Raw genomic sequence first — 21671 nt, forward strand, 5'->3', positions numbered from 1 at the left:
CAGGCCTACCATATCCCCTGAGGAGCTTTCCCAAAACCTCTACAGAACTGAATTAAACCACACAACTACCATTAGTAAAAGCAGTAACAAAGACTAGTATTTTTGAGATCAGAACAGTTTCCCCTTGAAATCAGCAAAGCCCTTAAATGTATACTGAATTATAAACAAGTGAGTAATTCCATCCCTATGTGACAAGCTGCTTAAATACAATGGGAATGCTTAAGTGCTCTGCTACATGGGGATGCCATTACTCACACACTTAATGATGAGCGCGTGCTTATTACTTAACTTTTTATGTTGCTATGTCTAAAAAGAAGCATGCAACTAATTAATGTACAATTATGAGAGCCCACACCCCCAGAGCTTACTGCATAAGAAAGAATACAAAGAAGAGATAAAAAAGCAGTGGAGCGACAGACATAAAATGAAATGTAATTTGAATCTGCCTGCATATTTTACAGGTGAACAGTTTGAATGATGACAGATTTAATCCCAGTTTGAGAGGAAAAGCTGTCCACTTCTTTGGCAGAATCTTCTCTTTATTTTTTCTTGTGTGTTTTGACACTTGATCTGTACAAGATAACCACAAGATGAAGGGCTCTTCAGGGATACATTTTGTTAATTACCTATATGCTGTTTTTCAAATTCTGTAAACTAAACAGCAGATTTGGTAAGCAAAAGCCATTTTGACATGTCCTGAATGCACTCCAATATTATTTAAGCATATCTAGCAAATCACACTACCAAGATTTTCACATGATATTCCAATTTCTTTTCACAACAGTAAATGCTTCTGCAATTTTAATCCATATTTTCTGTATTGCCCCAGCAAAGATAGACTGCATGAAATTAAGGCAAGGAGCAACAATATTTTTGCTTTTCTCCAGACTTGCTTATGAATCATTTAGGTGCAACTTACACCAATAGAGAAATTTTACAATCATATACATTGAAAGTCCATTTTCAACACAGACTAGGAAAGTAACAATTATCATTTTTAAGTCTTCTTCTGTGGAAAAACCATGTATGCAAATAAAAGATGCACCAGAGTATTTTCTTCTAAGTAGGTTACAATGCTGTCATTCTACAGAGATTTTGATAGTCTATATCTATGGCTTCTGATGTGTACTTTGGGATCCCTGCACAACTTTAGAAATACACTCTTCTATAAAAGGGAATAAAACATTTCAGCCTTGGCACAGATTGCCTACAGCAGCAAAGTTAGTAAGTAAAATGAAAAAAGAATCATAAAGTTATATTAAATCCAATCTACTGCACTCTATGAGCACCTACATTTCAACTGGGTAACTTCCTGCAAGAGACCTATTACTGCACCTCTTGCTCCTCAAAATTTCAAGAGGACTATGGCCTAAGTTAGAATTTTAAGGCTTCTTTGGAATGTTTTGATCTGGAAGTTGGTGACCCTGCCCTCACTAAAAAAGCACATAGATAAAAATCTTTAACTGTTAATGTTTTAATTACAGGCATCAATGTGTTTTCTGTATATCTGAATGTTTTGTTAGATTGAGGGCAAAATGGCCAGCCCCAAGGCTTGATGTTCCAGTCATTCCTTGCTCAGTGTTTCACTTGATGCCAATTCCAATACCACTTTCAAAACTTATCCTTTAGTGCTGTCCAAGTCCTTTTCCTGATGGGAAAGAACAAATGCATGTCATCTAGTAAATTTTTTTGCACATACAATATTTTTCAGAATCCAAAATTTGCACATCTCTCATTTTCTTATCTTTTGGGGGATGTTTCTCAGCCTGCATTGAAAATTCTGAAGTTCTTCAGTAGAACTGCCCTTTCATGTTATCTTTATTAGAGAAACCCCAAGGCTTTCTTCTCTAGCATTTTTGGGCACTACATCTTATATTTTTGCTTGCCATTGGGTTTCCTGCCTTTTATGAAGTCAATTTACAGTTACTGAATCTCCTTTTCTTCTCCTTACTAAATTTATTATTTCTTGTTGTTCCTTTTACTTCAGACTAAGCCTTTTAGGTTTGCCACAATTCTCCTTGGGATAAGAAGAAATAACTTGACTGTTTTGTGAAGAAAGCACTAGAAGACAGGAGCGAAGATGGATTACAGGCATGTTTTAGACATGCAGGGCATATGGTCATTTGGTAGCCTCATAGAACTTTCCATAGAAAAGAAATGCCTCATAGTTTCTCCTTTTCTGTATGCCCATTATGCAAAAGGATGATGTGAAGTGCTTAACTGAGCTCTTACAATAAGAGCTTATAAAAGTTTTCATCCCTTAACTACATTTTCTCAAATTAAATTGACATTCTACAGAAACTCTATTGCATTTATTATCCTAAAATTTCAACTTATCATGCTGACGCTACACAAGTCTTGAGATTTATTTTTTCCTCTGAGTTGTAAGAAATACAGAACTGGAGCTTTACTCTAAGTGTCGTAGTTTCCCTGTTTCTTAATCCTTCTGGGTTTTTCTTACAGAAGGAGAGCTTCTGGGCTTGTATTTAATTTGTCTTGAGTAGTTTCTGTGTTCTGTGCATTTTTTCAATCAGGTTTTCAATTCCATACTACCTTTACCCTTTTGGAAGTTTGGCAAGACCCTCTGGTTTAAAACGTGCTGTTCTGTTTATTTCATCTGTCTGCTTGTACATGCCAAGGAGAACTAGTTTGTTTCACTTCATACAGGGAAACTGCACCAGTGATTTTTTTTGCAATTTCCACTGCCAATTATATTGTCTGCATTACTGAGTTTGGATCCCAGACAGATCCTTGCAGTGTGCTTGCTTTTGATTAACACCGACTTCAGGCATGTGAGGTCTGCGAGCTGCTATTAACCATGGCATTCTTGTTAAAATATGACTTTGCTCAGCCCACATTTAACTGCTGCACAATTAAAACAAATTCTTATGTTCTATGTCTTATAGTAGTGTTGTCAGACCATCAGAAATGAAACAAATTCTTCTAAAATAAGCTGTATATATGATAGAAAAATGTGCTACCGTTTTTTGCATGACCACATGGTTGACTTGAAAAAATATATATGTTTTTCTTATTAGCACCATCTAATGATTTTTTTTTTCCCATTCAAGAGCACACTGTTTCTTTAGAGGCTGTGAATTCATGGTCTTCTCCCAAGACTTCTGTGCAGAAAGACAACTCGTTTGCTTAGAGCACGTGAAGCAGACTTTAGGTGAATGTCCCTTGGGAGACCACTTGGTGACAAGCACTGCACAATTGCAGAACATTCAAGCTTCCATTTGGCACAGGGTATGGACTGGTGCGAAGCCCAGCGAGTCTGACAAATGAGGCCGAAGCACGAGGGTTTGCCCACTGGAAGTCCTGATTTCACGGCCACACTGAATGAAGGCAGCGTGCCCACTGTGGACCCAGCTACAGCTCTGGCCAGGCTGACACAGTTTAGTCCAGCGCAGAGTAGGCAATGAAGTATCCAGGTGTACATGAGGCTGCCCTCGACCTTCCGTGCCATGTGAGGTGAGGCATCTGATGCTTTCCACATGGGCCTCACTCTTCTTTCCCACTGTGGACCAGACCAGTCTTGTGGGGTGCTCACTTCCAACCCTCTCAAGCTGTCACGACGGGCAAAAGCAGGACCGTGGGTGCCCTCCACCCTGGGCTGCCTGCAGTCTCCCCTGCTCCTCCGCGATGCTCCACCACTGCCATTTCCCCGCAGATTCCCAGCCGCTGCCGTGAGACACTTCTCCCTCTCCCTCTCTCTCCATTTTCACACTCCACCCACTTTTTGCTTTCTTTCTCCATCTCTGCCACCGTCTCTCTCCCTTTCTGGACTTGTCTTTATTTGGCGCTCCCGGAAGCTCCTGGGCATTGCTCTCCCTGCCTGCCCGGGCAGCTGATGTGACTGACTGACACCGGCTCCCGCTGAGGAGGAGGAGGAGAAGGAGGAGGAAGAGGAGGAGGAGGAAGGAGAGCAGCGGCGAGGCGAGGGAGGGGGGGAGCGAGTGACCGACCGCAAATTTTCCTTGCAGAGAGGAAGGGGGAAAAAAAAAGGCTACGCGGGTCATCAAAACAGGTAACTCAAGAGCAGGCGGCGGCAGGGGGGGCGGGATGCCGGGAGCGGGCCGACCCCCCGGCCCGGGCGGCGCGGCCGGTGCCGCGGGTGCGCTCCCGCCGGTGGCGGCGGCAGGAGCAGCCGCAGCGGACATCTTGGGGATGCGGAAAGTGATGTGGGGGCGACTCCGGGGGCGGCAGGGCGGCAGAGTTATTCCTTGGGCGGGCAGTGCTCTGGAGGTATCTGGGTCAGGGACCCGCGCTGCCCCTCGACTTCCCTCCTGTCACCTGCGCCGGGCTGCGCACGGAAAACCTCCCCCTCCCTGCCTCCCTCCCTTCCCCCGGGTGCTGAGTGGGAAGGGAGTGATCTGGGCTGGGAGAGGGGAGACCCGAGCGAAATACCGCGGCACGGGAGGGATCCTCTTTGGGGTCGAAGGCGGATCTCCTCAGCCAAGCCCCCCCTCAGTGCCGGGAGCGACTCCGCGGGTGCTTTCGGCTGTGCCCCAGCCCCCGCCCCGGGTCCCGGCAGCCGACGGGTTATTAAAAATGCTCTCGGCTTGTTTGTGCAGACCTGGCTGTCAAGCGGTGCTGGTCTTGCACTCTCCTAATCAGCGTAGGATGATCTAGTTCTGAGGCAGGCGGCTGTAGTGCCGGTGGGTGTTGGGACGCCAAACCCTGGGATCCCCCCCGCCCTTGGAGCCGGAGGTGTGCTTGTGATGGAGGTGGCAGAAGAGCATAGAGGTTTAGCGCGGAGGAAAGGGTTAAATAGCATCTATGGGTGAGCGACCTAAAGGCATAATACATACCTTTACATAAAAACATAAAAAAGATACTTCAAATACAAGGTGGGTTTCAGAGGGGGCAAGAGGAAGGCAGAAATTAAGACCCGTGAAGACGAGGTCCTGCATTTTGCAGTAACTTGACATCAGCAGTGCTCCCCCAAAGCCGAGAAGAACTTGTGACCTCACCTGAAAATGTGCAATCTGTCCTTTGCTTTGAGGATTCCTGTAGATTTGTGTCTTGGCATTACAGCATCAATAGTGAGGATTTTTATTAAGTAGAATTCAGATTTTGTAATATGTAAGGGGAGTCTTAAAAACAAAGACCATCTGGGGAAGAAAGCTTTCTTTATACAGCTTACCTAAATGTGTTTGTTTCTGAGTGATGGAAAATGTCAGAAAAAAAACCCTTCACAGAGGCCAGTCCATTAGAAAATAGTTGGAAGTGATCTGTTTAGCGGGGGATCTGAGTGGGATAAACCTGCAGATTTTATAAATTTGTTTCTAAGCAAAAGTGACAGTGGTTTATGGACTACCATGTTTCATTGTTTTGTGAAATTGCAATCAGTGAACTCCTACTTCAGAAATGAACTTGAAAATTATTTAGAATAGTAAAGTGGTTGATGGAATGACTTGGAACTCAATACAGTACTCTCAAATCTGGCCTTTTAAGACATTACTGTGAGTCAGATACTCTTATTTTTTGTGCAACTTTTATCACAGCACTTCCTTTTATTTACTTATGCAAATTATAGTTAACTTTTTTCTGCTTTTATGCATTTTCAGTACCAGGATTTCATAACACTGGCTCTATTTTGAGCAAGGTTGTACAGGAACAAAGGCAATCTACCTTCTGTAACAAAGCCAGGCACATACAACAATATGGTCTTTTTGGTCTTGGGCTTAACAAAAATTCAAGTCTTCTGAATACTCCTATGATTCCTTTGTGTCTTTCCCCTTGAATGCTGTTCAGATGTGGAAGGTGGAAAGGCACAACTCCAAACTTAATGAATAAAATATGTTTCCTCAATTAAATAAAAATGAAGAGGATGTGCATTATTTACTATTACGGTAGAACCAACCTCTGATGTTTTCATTATTCTTTGTCAGCTGTGGCTCTCATTCAGTGGAGGAAAGTGCTTCTTAGTATACCATAAGGAGCAAGGGTACTAAGATTACATATATTAAATTCTCTCCCATCATTAGATATTCTGATCCCACTGTATAATTTTTATTAACCATGCAAAATACATTGGGCACCCTAAGCTAAAAAAAGTTATTAAAATTCACTCAGGTCCAACATTCATAGTAATTTGAATTAGCAGGTACTGGAAAAATAGAGTGAGTAGGGAGGGCTGGAAACCAAGCAACTTGTATTCAGCTCTCAGCCTCGATGTTGACTTGCAATATCACCTGAACAAAATTACATAATCTAGGCTTTAATCTGTGGCCTGTCAGTGCAATAAAGTTGCAATTGGTTTGAACTCTATGGAGAGAAATTGTGAACTGCCAAATATGTTAAAGAATATTCTTAGTGGTTCTGCACGAGTTCTAACATCACGTGCAACAGCAGCAAACTCAGCAGCTGCAGTTGCTGCCTACTGGAACATCTGACTACATGAAAGAGAACATTCTGTGCTTATTGAGGCAAAACCAAAGAAACACCTATGATAGATAAGGCATACATTTTTGTAGTTATTCCTATGCTTTTATGAACTGGATAAAGGATTTTGCCTGATAAAGTGCCTCTGATACACATAAATAATTTTAATTCCTTTTTCTAAAACTTCAAGTGCATCTTTTGCATTAGGGAGGACAAACGGGAACTTATCATTTTTATGTGGTACAGAATCCACTCCAGTTGCTTACATAATACAAAATACTTCAAACTCTAAAGATTCAGCTCTTCTTCAGAATGTCACTGCTATCAACTATACCAGAATAGCAACACCTTTGCTAAGCGCTGTATGCTGAAGTGACAAAAGCATGCAAAAGCACAGCTGCATCTGTGGCAATGATTATGCTGATTCAGATGCTTCATCAAGAGTAGGGAGTTTGGTTTGGGGCTTCTTAGATTTGTGTGACCTCTGTCACCATTTAGCAAGACTTTGTGGCATTGACACCACTACAGTCTACACACATACTGCCTACTGCTGTCTTAATTTCACCTGTGTTCTTAAGGTAATCTGACTGTCAGTTTCAGGGACTTTTTGTTATTTAAAAGGTCCCATGAAGACTACTTTCCTGAGTATATGCTAATGGGAATTGCTTTGTCTGACCCACAGTTTTTCAGGGAACAGCAAGCCAAAGAGGTTGCTTGTAGAAGTCCAAATACCAGTAGTAATATGCTGGGAATTAAAGCCTTAATGCTTTTGTGGGCTATATAAAAAAAATGAAACAGGGAAATGCTCAATTACATAATTAAATAGTGGCACATTTGTCCAAGAAGATCTGCTCAGATCTAAGCTTTAGGCTATGTTTTGTAATTGTTTAAATATTTAATTGATTGCTCTTTGGAAGGACTGCAAAGAATCATTTACATTTCTGTGTGTAATCTGTCATTGTCTAGAAACAGCAGACTAATTCACCTAGCAGCTCTGGGTCATCTAAAGCAACAGCCATCCTCAAAAAGGCTGACTTTTACCAGCCCCTAGGGTAGGTCCTGTTTGATTTCTCTGGGTTTCACAAGACCTCACACTGAAATAGAGGAGGGATAAATAGTTAAATGTCTGAGATCTTGTATGTGAGCAGGTTGCATGGATTATCATTAGAGTTTAGGACCTCTTAAGTAGTACCAGGTTATATCAGGAAATAGAAAGGTCTTTTTTAGTAGCAGCTGGCCCATTTCATCCTGAATCAGAAGCAAAGGCACAAATTGCAATGCCAGCAGTATTGCAGAATCAGTGTGATGAGTTTTAGAATGGGAGATTCATGAAGACCTTAAGTTTTTTGTGACCATTAAAGATCCCAGTTGAGTTGTAGGGCAGAGGAAGGACTCATATGGCAAAAAGTTTGATAAGCCCTTCTGGCTGCTGCTATGCTGGAGGAAGAGCCATTGGCTACAGTCTGAGTGGAGCAGCCATGATAAGCCTGAGACCATCAGACACAGATTGCAGCAGGATGTTCTGGTGAGAACAGGAACACTTGCAAACTTGGATGAAATCAAGCCAAACTATTCAGGCTTCAACATAATATTGATGGATATGCATGAGAAGTAGGGTGTGGAAGCTTTGTGAAAGGCCACCAGCACAGCAAACAAAACTGTTACAAACCTTGGTACTGAATAAATCTAATCTTGTCTTTTCTTCAGAAGTAAGTTCACAATTTCTGTTTTTAGAACTTGCAATACCTTTCACTTAGTTTTAACTTCCTCCTTTTTTTCTCCTTTCACATCCCAGAAATACTGAAACATTTGTACTTGGTGGAATTTACCCTTTCAGAGAGTTCAAATTCAATTTGTTTGGAACCATGGCATAAAGGATCTTACTGTTTAGTTATGATGAGCTGAACTGAAGCACTTGAATAAAATCAATGCCTACATATAGTATTTTCTCGGTTCAGCAAGGCAGTCTGCTTATATACAGTAATTGGACTTGTGACAGGTAATTAAATAGCTTGTAAGGCCTTTAGGATGCTTGAATACATGAAGAGCCTGACACTAATACATAGTAAATGAGGTGGCTAAGAACGCTGCATTTCTGATGATTGGACAGATACAAAAACTCATACACTTCATTGGAGGGAGAGAAGAAAATAAAACCAAGACAAAAGACTATGAGCAGTGGTGACATGAAAAGTGTGCATAAAAGGAATAGGAGAATGTACTTAGAAGCTGGGTTGCCTTGGTTATTTTAAGTCAATCACGCTTACACAAACTGTCAGGCAGTCTTGACTGTTCGGTATATCATGAAATAATTAACTCACTCTTTGTGATCACAAAATTCATGACAGAATTATTCAGAAAGGGATAGAAGCTCTTCACAGAATTTCCCAATAATTAGAAAGTGAACTGATACTCAAGGAGATACTAAGCACATACATAAACACATGCCATATTTTAAAGAATTCATATTAAATTATCAGAGGCCTAACTGCAGTCCATGTTATTATTATGTTGACTTGTAGGCATGTAGCTTGATACGTGCAGTTACTCACCCATATTATGGGACTAAACTGGGATGTGATAAGAAATCTAAAATGCATCAACAGTTTTAGAGGTATTTGTCAAAACAGTGATTGTTTTATGATGCAAGTTTTACAATTTTTCAGAACAATGGGATGAAAAAAGGGCTCTATTCTTTTTCAACATGTTTTTGTAGACAGCAGCCGGATCACTAGGAGAGGGAGAGAAGCAGAGGAGGAGCCAGAGTGCAAACAGAAAATTATGCTTTGTGGTACCGACAGCATACAGCCAGACAAAGGAAAACACTTGGGTTAAATGGAAGAGGTTTAACATGAACCTGCTTTTACTTCTTCTATGCAAATGTTTTTTTGCTTATAAAAAGTAGTTCTTTAAAAACACAGAGTTTATGCCAAAGAAAGAAGTCCACATACAAGATAATTGATGTAGCATGCTCTTATGCACAGCCATAAGGAACTCATTCATAGCATAACAGTGGGTTTCACACACACAGTGAGCTACAGAGAGAAATATTTTATGATGAGTACACTAGAGTCAGCCAAGACTTCAGATCAACATAGTAGTCAAAATGGCACATCCATCCACAAAAAGCAGAAGTCATGCAGACATTTCTGTCTTTTTGCTATTTCAGGTATAACTGTCTATCTTAACAAAAAAAGGTCAAGATTCTAATCCTGTTTGATATACAAAATGAACTATTTTAACTAAGTTTAAAAATTAAATCATTCTCTATACTTAAGAATTAATTGCTCCCAAATGAGCTTGTAATAGATCTAGGGGCAAAACAATAAAAAAGGCTTTGATTTGAAACTCAAATCATTCTTCTCACACAGGGCCTTACTGAGAGGTCTTCTGGTTTTATCCAAATTGACATCAGTTTGAGAAGACTCTGTTTACATTCCTCCCCTACAGCTAATGGAAAACAAAACACAAACCATACAAGGTAATGTTCCTATTGGTCTACCAACACATGCTTTCTTCTGACCACTGTTCCCTTTGCATTATCTGCCCAGAAACTTTCAACCCAACCCAAAAAATTACAAGTGCTCCTCTTTACCACTCAGCCAGTACTGAGTTGCTTCCAAGCTCTGTCTGGGAATGAGCAACTCCTGAGACCCCAAGCCAGTGGGTTATTATTGTCTGAACAAGAACTGGGTGCAGCAGCAATTTGAGTCCCTTGCCAAAGGTGGCAAAGAGTCTGCCTGCTCCTAACAGCTTGGATTTGTAGGTGTTTGAATGATGATATAGGAAAAAGAGCCATTTCAGACCCAGGCTGTGTGCTTTTTTGTCAGCAATGAAGTGCTGTAAGATGCTTTTGTAATTTGAGGGGATATTCAGGAATGCATTTCTCTTCCCTTCATGTATGTTGACATAAATTGCACAGAGGAACTCTCAGAGGACACAGTGCTTTGGATCTATAAAATGTTCCTGACTGTCTCTCTGATAGTGCAGGCTGGCAATCTGGGGGTTTGTGTATTTTATGTCATATCTTAGTAGCAATTTATTAAAAGATTAAGAGAGAAAGAACATGTGCAAGGATAGTGTGATTTTCCACTTCCAAGGCAGTGCAACTATGGTAAATACAATTAAAATGCCACATTACTGCCTATATTCTGGTTTAGGCATCTGCCCTTTTTTGGCATATTGAGGAAATCCAAATCTGACATGTCAGATATCAGATGATGTGCATGAGTGAGACCTGGCATGAATTTTCAGATGCTAGATGAATTTGGAAGAACTGGTACTGAGTGGGGGCAGGGGAGGAAATCAAATTAATTAACAGGTCATTTATTTCCAAATTAAATGAGTGCTAGGAAGTAAAACAAACTGTGGAACTTTGTACTCTATTTCTTGCTGGTGTTTGTGAGAATCATTTCATACTTTACAAGGTAGCACCATTCCTTTGTTCAAAACCCCATTTTTGCATGCCTGATACGTCATCATATGGTTTCCCCCCCCCTTATGATACTGTACAGCCTTTCCCTGTGCATTTATTACAACTTGTTTCTTCTTGAGGATGGAGCAATATTGTCCTCTGTTGTAAGTCATATACAATAGTAACAGGAGTAGTATGTGTGTGTTTTGACTTAGAGTTTGCTGTTTGGGATCAGTATATCAGGAAATTCTAGTCTACAGCCAAGTTTTTTTCCCTTGATAATAGATAAATGGTGCTTTGAGACATCTGGGGAGGAAAGCAGTGATCTCCCAAGGCCTGTCTATAAGAAGAAATCCACTCTTTGAGTTTCAGCATGCTTTGTTCTACCTGGCTTTACTTCTTTTGTGAAAGAAATGACAGATGGTAGTACTACCACATGCCTTTAGCACTCCCAAAAAAGATACCACTAACAGTAAACAGGGCAGAGCTTGGATCATCTGTCTTAATTTTGTGCCCAAGAGACAGTTACCAATGTTAGTGCTTAAACGTTTTGTCAGTAGATGTGTGTTAACACCTTTCCTGACTCTTAGGTGACCTTATTTTCAGTGAAGGGCAGTGTTCTTCACCAGGAGAGCAGCTGGATAAGGATTACATGAGAGTTGAAGCATTGCTATTTTTAACTCTTTATAGGTGGTCAGCACAACTTTGGGAAAAGATACATGGTTAACCCTGATAAATCACTTCAAGATCAAATCCTTAATTAAAATCCTGACAGATGAGCTAGAGAGTCTGTCTTGATGTAAAAACATGCTTTATGAGAGTGGAAGCATGCCATAGATCTATTTACATCCTCTTTTCTTTAATGTGCAGAGATTTAATTTGACACTGTAAGTAGACCAATCTTATTATTTATTTATAATATAAGCTCTGGTGCTGTACCGTGGAAGATAGTACCTTCACAGAGTCAAGCTGTGCCATTTGTGTTCTGATTCCTTTTGAGCTGTGGCTTTGTGGTATCTCTGACCATGCAGAGTGCAGTGTGGAATAAGCAATCAGACAAACAGCTGAATGTAGGCCAAGAAAACACTGAACTGTGTCATAACATGAACCAAATATGTAAATCCCAATATACAGGCAAAGATGTCAGTGTTTAGATTGAGAATGGATGAAGAGACTTTTCATGCTATTGTTCAGTGAATGTTTAGAACAGTAACTTTTAATTCCTGTGTTGTTTGTAAGGTAGATAATACTGTCATTTAATGGTAAAGCGAGGTGCAAGATTAGTATATGTACAACTGCTTGCTCTTTTAGTGTTATGGACACTAATCACAAAAGTGTTTTTGCATTTTATTCATACATGACAGGCATATCTGTATTCTTATGTGCATAATGTGCATGTACATATATGTATATAAATAGCATGTACATATATGTATATAAATAGATGCAAATACGGTGTACTCCGGGGTCATATAAATGTACAGATAAAAAGGTAGATAGACATAGTGTAAACATGATGATTATTAAGTGTAATATTCTATATAAAAAGAATAACAAGCTGACATCCCTAATATTAGGGTAAAAATGGTTTCTACTTCTGTTTAAAGACTCTAACAATATATTCTTCTATGATTGCTGGTGATGCCTGCTTTTGGAAGAATAACATTGTAGTTCTCCAGTTAATGGGACTAGAATAAAACAGTGAAGAATATAGTGAGTAAAAGACTATGTTGTAGCAGGAAAGTATTGCATAAAAAGATCCTTCAGGTATTTGAGCTGGGTTATTCCCCTGAACTTCTGACACTGTAATGTGTATTCTTAGTGTCTTACAGAAAGTCATTTATTGAGTAGTGTTTAAGTCTGCTAATTTGTGAGACTCCTCAGACCTCCTGATGTCTGCACTCAAATTATTCAGTTTGTAATCAAACAATTGGATTCCTTCACAGGCAAAATCAGTCTGAAGAAGCCAAAAAGTAACAGGTCTTCCATGGAAGTTTGTGCACAATTTTTGTGACATTTGATGACATCATCAAGGAAAATTTTAAGGCAAATGAAAAAAAGCCCAGTCTACTAGACTGTATCATCACATAAAGAAAAATAGGTACTATACTAAAAATATATTTTAAAATACTGATGAAATTAGTTGACTCTATGCTGTGTTATATATTAGTATACTTTATTACACCATCCAGACTTTAGAGTGGTTGAAAACAGAACTTTTAAAATAGACAGCATTTTAGGCTTTTATGTAGTAGGGTAAAATGTGAAAAGAATATATAATCTTTTTTAGGATTAATAGTACTTTGTTTTAAGAAAAGTTTTAATATTCTCAAAGAAGTTTGAATATTTCAGAAGCTCCCCTGATACATTAATCTCATTCCTGCCAAGATATTTGTAACTACAAAAAATTTAAGATGTGTTTTTTCTAAGTGAATTGATTTTTCAAACAGAATAGTGCATTTTGCAGTATAAAGAAAATACATTGCCAGTGGTTCAAGAGAGTGATCCTACCGCTCTGCTCAGCCCTGGTGAAGTCACACCTGGAGTGCTGTGTCCAGTTTTGGGCTCCTCAGCACAAGGGAGACATGGAGCTCCTGGAGCAGGTCCAGTGGAAAGATGCAAAGCTGACCAAGCAACTGGAGCATCTCTTTCACCAAGCAACTGGAGCATCTCTTCCACGAGGAAAGGCTGAGGGAGCTGGGCCTGTTCAGTCTCAAGAAGAGGCAACTGAGGGGGCACCTCACCAATGTCTCTCAGTATCTGAAGGGACGGTGCCAAGAGGACAGATCCAGGCTCTTCTCAGTGGTGCCCAGCAATAGCTCAAGAGGCAATGGGCAGCAGCTGATGCCCAGAAGTTCCACCTGAATATAAAGAAGAACTTCTTTACTGTGCAGGTGACCAAGCACTGGAACTGGTTGCCCAAAGGAGTTGTGGAATCTCCTTCACTGGTGATATTCAGGAACCGTCTGGATGCAACCCTGTGCCATGTGCTCTGGGATGACTGCTTGAGTGGGAAGGTTGGACCAGATGACCTTTCTGAGGTCCCTTCCAACCTGACCCATTCTGTGATAAGACAAGAGAGCCCCTCTGAGTTTTTACACTTTGTATGCATGCTGTCTAATGTCGTCCTCTTTTGAGCGTTTGATTTTTTATTTAATATAAATAGGAAAACTGCATAAATTCCAGACAAAACTTTCTCACAAGAATGGTTCTCTCAAGGGTTTCATACTGTAAAATCTTCTGCTTCACTTTTAGGTCAAACACAAACCTCCTGACATTTATAGAGTAAAGTCTGAAGGTCCCACCTTGTTTGAAAGCCAGCATGACTCAGAGCACAAGAGCTTTGCACGTGTTTCCACAGTCCTAGTAGCTAATTTCCTCTCATGCTTAAATTTTTAGAAGAAAAATATTATTATATTTTATTAATAAGAATTAGTAGTACTTGTTTGTAGCTGAAAACATTTATTTCCATGGTACTTTGCTTATTAATTATAACATTTAGGCATTCTGTACTGCTGTGGAGACAGTGAAGCACCAAATGTTTGGTTTGGTTGCTGAGTGTTGCATAGTGGTGCAGTTTACTGGAATCTGCTGTTACTTTTAATATCTCTGCAATACTAGTAGGCTGTTCTTTAGGAGCTAATACATTTACACTTTTGTTCCATGTCTGCCTAACCGTTCTAGTCTCTGAGCCATAAAGGGATCAATGTCTTGTGGAAGAACACCACAGGATGATGGCCCTAGAGAGCCTCTGACTCCCTGCTTGCCCCAGCTGGGATGTGCATTGCCCTGTTGCTCCTGCTTTTGCACATCCTGTGCTGGGCAGGGGATGCAGCCTAGTGTGGGGGCTGGGCTGGAACTGGCCACAGGGATGGTGTTAATCAAGAGCCATGATCATCATGTACACCCCTTGCTGAATGTCACTTATCAGGATCAAACACTCACAACCTTAAGTGGGGAACATGTACATTAAACTTCCTCTGTTAAATGACAGGGGATTTAAACATAGCTTTGCTTTGCTTATATAACTCTTTTCTCACCCTGCATGGTATATAGCACTTTTTTCCCAAGAGATTGGCCAATATTCAAAAATGTCAATGCCTACACTGCCTCATATGTAAGAGAGGAGATAATCATTGTGAGGAAAGAAGGCAATGTGTGAGTTGTTAAAAATGTGACCTCATTTCTATTTAATCTCAAATCAAAAGCACTGCAGCAGTACTGCACAAGCAGGCCTCTGGATTTTTTTTTTTTTTTTCCTATCCAAATGTTAATTAGCATTTGATTTTAAAAGCTTGGGAAACTATGGTTTATGTCGGGTACTTCTGTAAGAAAAAAAGTGATGGTGAATCATATAAGAAAAATAAACAGAAGACCTTCTTGGATTTTTGTGTAGTCTTTAGTCAAGTGACTGGGTCCTACTACAAAGTATGAAAGACAGAGGTACATTTCAGAATGAACCGTTTCAAAAATCAGAGAGTATTAATTTGGTCTGTATTTTACTTTCTGTAAATGCTAACTCAAATCATTGTAGGCATAAGATTTTACCAATTACTTCTATGACCATTCCAGTCATCTCAGTATCTGATTGGGAGCATATATCTGCATTTTGTCATGAGTTGTATACATGCAGATTGTTAAAAGCTACACTAGCAGTGGTAGGGACCTGCTACTTTGAAGGAAGAACCAGAGCTGAGTACTGATCTGATTCCCTGCTGACAAAGAAGTAAGTTACCCTTTGTCAGCTGCTTCACTGCAACTGATTATGTGCCAGAAAGACAGTGCTTAAAAAATGAGTATTACCATAAAAGAAAAAGTCACAAGATGAACAGAACTGCAACATGAAGCAAGGACTTTACTGAGAGGATTCTAACACTGTTTCTATTCATAATGATATTTTGCAGAATGGCAGAGACTCATGGCTTAATGGAGAGATTGGAGAAAGCGGTGACTCGACTTGAATCATTGTTTTCAGATTCACACAGTTCTGGTGGAATGGAGTGTGATGGCATCAATGGAGTCAATGGAAGTAAGTAGGTTATTTTTAAGTACCATCTGTTATTAAAAAATTGCAAATAATGTATATGTCTTCTAAGAGGGAATGGGATCCCACCACTTAAAAATTCTGTATCAAAATTAAGTAATATTTTAAAAAAATTATTTAGAAGTGCCATATGACAAGCTTAGTAGCATGCACAATTCTAAACTAATATGGCCTAGAAAATTCATTATTTTACTGTTTCTTAACTGTACTGTTCATGTCTCAAGCTTCATTAATCTTTCCATTTTAGCAGTTATATTTACAACTTATATTATTATATATTGTTATTGTATAACTCCCCAGGTGGAAACGTCTGCTTGAGCCCAATTAGCAGAAGAAATGAGACATCCCCTAAATGTACAGCATAAATATTCCTATAGAAGTCACCAATATAAACACTGCTGATTTGGCAGCGCTCTATGAATTTCATGGTACAGACCGACTTAATTTCTTTAACATTCTTAATCAAACATGAGTTTATTTGGAAGCATTTGCTTACTAAAGACTGCTATACATCCGTGGCCTTACACTGTTAACTCTTGAGCTCTCTGTTCTCAAGTGGTTCTCCAAAGCACTACAATGGAGAAAATACAAAAAATAAGCCTATTCTTTGTCTATTCATATCATATCATATCATATCATATCATATCATATCATATCATATCAATCATATCATATCATCAAATCACATTTTTCATGCCTTAATTTTTGTGGTACCTGAAAGTTATAGGCTAAATAACTTTACATATGTGATACTTCAAAATATGATGGAATAAAAGTGTTCTTTCCTTTCTTCAAAACTTTTTTTATACAGAACCCCAACATTTGTCTCTTTATTAGCTTCATGTTCTTTGCTTTCTGTATTCCTTGCTCTTACTTGCATTCTCCAGAGAAGAGCACATCCCAGCAGGGACTCTGCTGCTGTACAGAAGCTGCAGTACACATGGAAAGTTGCAGGCAGCTTCCTTTACTGCCACAGCAACAAGTGGAGCGTGTGAGATGCTGTATTGTCTCCTATGCCAGCCGACACATGTGAGGAACATTCCCTGCACTCTTGTGTGTCCTGGGCCTGCACACTGGCAGCTGCTGTGGAGCAGCTGACTGAGAGCAGTGTGTTTCTGTGGCAGGAAAGGAGCATCTTCCAGCAGGCTTCCATGGCAGATGAGTTCCAGTCACAGAAAGCTTCAGTAAAAAAGTGCTTGCAGTCCAGAGAAAACCTAGGCAGCTAGCAAACTGCAGCAAAGTCGGGGAGAAATACAATCCATGTACAAGCTGACAAATCAATAACCATAGGAATTGTGCAATTCTCAAATAATTCAGTCATCTAATGAGTCCATTTAGGTGAATCTGTATTTATCCAGAGCATAATATTGCAGAACCAGGGCTGCTTTCAGAAACAACATAACTCACCATGCCAAGTACTTCCATGAAAACTGCTTATATTCTTGACCTGACCTAAGAGCTCAGTCAGGTGAAAAGATTCACCCCGCAGGGAACCAGAGTCTGAACGCCCCAACAGATCCCTAGAAGAAACCAACTGAGAAGCCTTGTTGAAGTGTGATTATAAAACACACCCACTGGGAGACTGCAGTAAGAAGCTGAGATGAGCAGCACCACGGGGTTCTTGCCAGGCTGCATGGCATCTCCAGGCAGAGCTGTCTCACACAAGGACTCAGGAATTAGCTTTTGTTGGTGCAGTTGGGGAGGTCTTCAGTTTGTGTGACTGGTATGTCTACAGAGCCCCAAACACCACTGTGTGTGCCAGTGTCACTGTGCCTCTGCAGAGGTTCACGTACTCGCCATAGCCACTGCAAAGGAAACAGTCTAACAGGTCTCTTCTTTCTTTTTCTCCTTCAAAACTGACACTCAAGCCAGAGTGGGACCTTTTTAAAATCTCCAGTTGAAATGGAGGTATATTTCTTTCTTCAACCATGACCTCCATCCCCTGAAAGACCATTCCATAATTAGACTTAAAAAAAGAAAAAAAAGTAACCTTGGCTTTTCAATTAATACATTTTCAGAAACAGGATGGGAGATCTGTACCTTTACTGTTTTCCTAAATGGCATTACAATAGCAGAATTACAAATAAATCATTCCGTTGCTGTGCACAGCCCACAGCAAATTCTAGTAAATGCTCCTGGGAGTGAGCTGCATTGAATAGAAAAAAATAGCATAGTTGCTTTCTAGCTCTGCATAGGAGAATTTGGTGAACTGTTATGTAAAACTCTGCTCTAAAAGGAAAACGTTACAATGATTCTTTTGGAAACACACAGATTTTGAAAAAGAACATACATAGGCTTTGGAAAGCGTCTCCACAGCTAAAGCCTTTTGTGCATTAGGTCATTTGAGGGGTTTACACACAAACTCATTATGGAAGAAAGCCCAGAAATTCCTCAGAATTATAGGTGAATGGCATCAAGAGAAGAATAGGACCCTTGAAATCCCACCTAGCTGACTAACTACATTTTCTTTTCCACACAGGCCACTGCAAACTCCAGTTGCCAGAGCCTGTCTTTTATTCTGTCACAGAGCCAGATGACTCTTGTGGAATAAAGAGGGCTTTCATGACTATGAATTTGGACACAATTGTTATATAGTGACAAAAGGTTAAAGCAAATTCTCTGGGGAAAGCCTGGTACCTCTTCAGAGCAATCCTCAGGCTTTATTAATGAGGGAGAGAGGCAGGGAAGAATTTTTGCCTTGTTCTCTCATATCCTACATATATCATAGATTCATGTGTGTGTCATTCATGCTGGATCTGGCAAAGGTTCTGAGGCATAGACAAGACATGAGGGAGTAAAGGGAGGGTTGGAAAGCATCCAAGGAAAGATTATTTTTGCTATCTTAGCAGGTACCACATAGTGCCATGTAGAAGCCAGGTACTTAAGCAACTGATGCCGATCTGCATTTTCTGATTGTTCACTTAATCAGGAAACTGCTCTGTGTACCATATAGAAAATAGCAGCTTATTCCCCTTTTGTAATGTATAGCATATATATAGTCAATGGGGTATGTAGTCTGGAAGACTTGTTTGAGCTTTCTTTATCTGGTGACAGTTTCACACAAGGTGAGACAACAAAATGAGGAGATTACAAAGCTGTATCTCACTGCATAAATCTACTGTCAACCTATTCCAAAGACTCTCTTACTGGAAATGGAATTGGTTGCTATTAAAAGCCACCAAACATCACAGAGATCTTCAGGAATGGAGTATTATAAAAATAGTTGTTAAGTACGATGCAGGTTCTTTTTAGGAGATAATATTTGGTTAAAGTACGATAGGGGAAATTTGTTAAGAGAAGTAGACTTTTCAGGTCACTCCTTTGAAGGGCTGAGAGATGTTTGTTTTAGCATGTGTTAAGACAAAAGAGGCTTCCCATTACATTATACACAGGAAATTCTCTTACAGGTTCCTATTCAAGTTCTAGCAAGAGCAGGATTTTTTTCTCCTCTTTCTATCTAGGACAAAAATAATTTTACATCCTTTTCCACTGATTTAATAAATCAGAAATTAAGTTACAGCAATCTCCTGATTTTCTATGATGCACCTCCTCCATCTGCTACACATGTCCTATGCATTATATACTTTATGAACCCATTATAATCAAATGTTCTTCCTCTACAGGCATAGCACCATATGTGGAAGCCTTTGATAGGCTGCTGAATGGAAGTGTTGCTGAGTTTCTCAGGTACAGCAAGATTCTCGAAGGTGATGTGAAGACACATGTAAGTATTTACTCAGATTTGGAGATGATGGAAGTGTACAAGTCTTACAATCTGTGTGATCAGCCTTGATTTCTGAGTAGAGGAGTGTAATAGCAGAACAAACTCTTAAGTTATTAATTCTTGTAGTAGAGATAGAGATTAATTCCTGTAGTAGAGATAGCAGGCATAACACACTGAGTACACTTGGTTCAGGAAGGGCACAAGGTTGCATGGATTCATAAGAAGAGATTGCTTGCCTTCCACAGCACCAAAGTTGAACACCATAGAATGCAAAATATATAAATATTCTCAGTCACAAGCAATTTGAATAGTTTTGTTGGCTGCTGTGCTCTTTGCAGGATGGGAACACAGTTAAGAACGTGTGCTAAGAATTTAGTAGCGAACAACAGGTGGGCCCAAGCAATTATAACTTCCTGTGGTTGTTTTCTAGGTATGTGTATCATTGTTCCAATTAATATAGAGATTTTGTTCTGGTTGTTTGTTTTTATTACTCATGTCTCTTTCATTTGTAACAATGTAGCAAACTAAAAATTATTCAGCCATTCAAATGACCTTTTGTTAAAAACATAAATTTTAGCAAGGAATTACTATGGTATAATTTTCATGATGACAATACTTTCTAACCTTATAATCTTAACCTTTTGATCAGAACTTGTTTGTGTCATTTTATTTTTCTAAGCTGGTCTTCCCTAAAATGGGTGGTGATAGAATTGACAAGGGATGGACTCATCTTACCAACAGCTTACCAATACAGATTTTGCAAAAAACAAAAAAAACATCCCACACACAAGAGAGCTGGGGTCAGTGCAAACTGGATCTGAAGGAGCATGAAGCTTTTGACTTCTCTAGTAGATCCATGCCATCAGGTCTTCCTCTGTGTCTATGGTTCCCAGTTGATTGCTGCTGCTGCTCTACATAACAACACTGTAGCCAGAAAAACATGCAGTCCTACAAGCTAGAGATTCATGTTGCACGGCCAACACAAATAATCTTCAGGACAACCAAAGCAACCAGTCTACTTACAGAGAACGATGACGATTATTTTGTGATCTGTGTTTTTTTCTGTGGTGTTACATGTTCTGGTTTGTAGGACAGAGTTTCTGACCTAGTTAGGCCTAGAAAATAGGAGGGAGTAAGGAGACCTGGCAATCCTAGATAATCTTTGTTTTCCAAGGAGATGCTGCACTCTCTTTTTATTTGAAAAAGCCTAGATGATTATACTGTAAGCTACAATATATGTACTTTGTTCTTCAGAGAGACTAGGGGAAAATAAATAAATGAGGGTTGGAGGAATAATTATGAACCTAACTGAACAGAGGATTGCTCCCTGGAAAGGACTGATTCTAGCTTGGTTTTTACATTCATTAGATATCATTATTTTGCAGTTGATTTCTCAACAGTTTAGGTCTAAGTGATACAAAAATAGTCTTACGACCAATACTAAGCAGGGAAAGAGATTGCATTTAGCATTCTAAATTGTTAAACCCTTTTTAATAGTGTTTCAATACACACTATCTGTAAATGTTTAAATCATTAAATCAGTAAGTGTATTAATTTATGCATTTGGCATTATTTCATACTCATAACTGAGTCCATATAAAAGATTATTAATAATTTGTCAGCCAAGTCTTTGGACAGTCCCTAGCATATTGCTGTTGATAGTGTAATGCAAGCTGTGCGTTAGCTTTCTTTACATAAAGAAACTTGTGATTCTGACTGCAGCCTACTAAATATTCTGAAATCTTAGATTCTACATTTATGACTGTGGTTGCCTTATGCTCATGCTTATCACTGAAGCAACATCTGTGCTTTACCTTAACAAGTGGAACAAAGAGTATTTTTCTTCTGGGTGTCCTATAGACCATGTGTCCTCAGCATTATACTTGCAGCTGCTGTCTCTTTCACATAATGAGCTGAAGGAAGGTTGTATTTTATTTCAAAAAACACCTGTTGCCTTGAAAAACCTCACATACCTGACAGACCAGAATGGTAATATGAGAGAAAGAGAGACTTCATATTATGCTAAAGAAATGAGGGATTTAACATGATGTGTTTCGTGCTGATGGCTGTAACGATTGTGTGGCTTGTGTGCCTGGCAA

At 39.6% G+C, this 21671-nt stretch overlaps 1 protein-coding gene across 3 annotated transcripts in view; it reads left to right on the forward strand.

Annotated features, from left to right (window-relative positions):
* The first annotated feature begins 3651 nt into the window (after nt 1-3651).
* The window catches only part of CAP2 (cyclase associated actin cytoskeleton regulatory protein 2), a 67444-nt gene continuing 49424 nt past the window's right edge, over nt 3652-21671 (forward strand). The window contains exons 1-4 of one of the 3 annotated variants that reach the window (XM_021552986.3): nt 3652-4030; nt 9762-9871; nt 15709-15833; nt 19472-19572. In XM_021552986.3, the coding sequence (XP_021408661.1) occupies nt 15710-15833; nt 19472-19572 (225 nt within the window). In that variant the 5' untranslated portion in view covers nt 3652-4030; nt 9762-9871; nt 15709. Of the gene's footprint in view, nt 4031-4476; nt 4787-9761; nt 9872-15708; nt 15834-19471; nt 19573-21671 lie in introns of those variants that run through there. The other 2 variants (XM_021552992.3, XM_021552979.3) reach the window with 2 other exon arrangements.

This window comes from Lonchura striata, chromosome 1, assembly GCF_046129695.1.
Source record: "Lonchura striata isolate bLonStr1 chromosome 1, bLonStr1.mat, whole genome shotgun sequence".
Classification (NCBI taxonomy): Eukaryota; Metazoa; Chordata; class Aves; order Passeriformes; family Estrildidae; genus Lonchura; species Lonchura striata.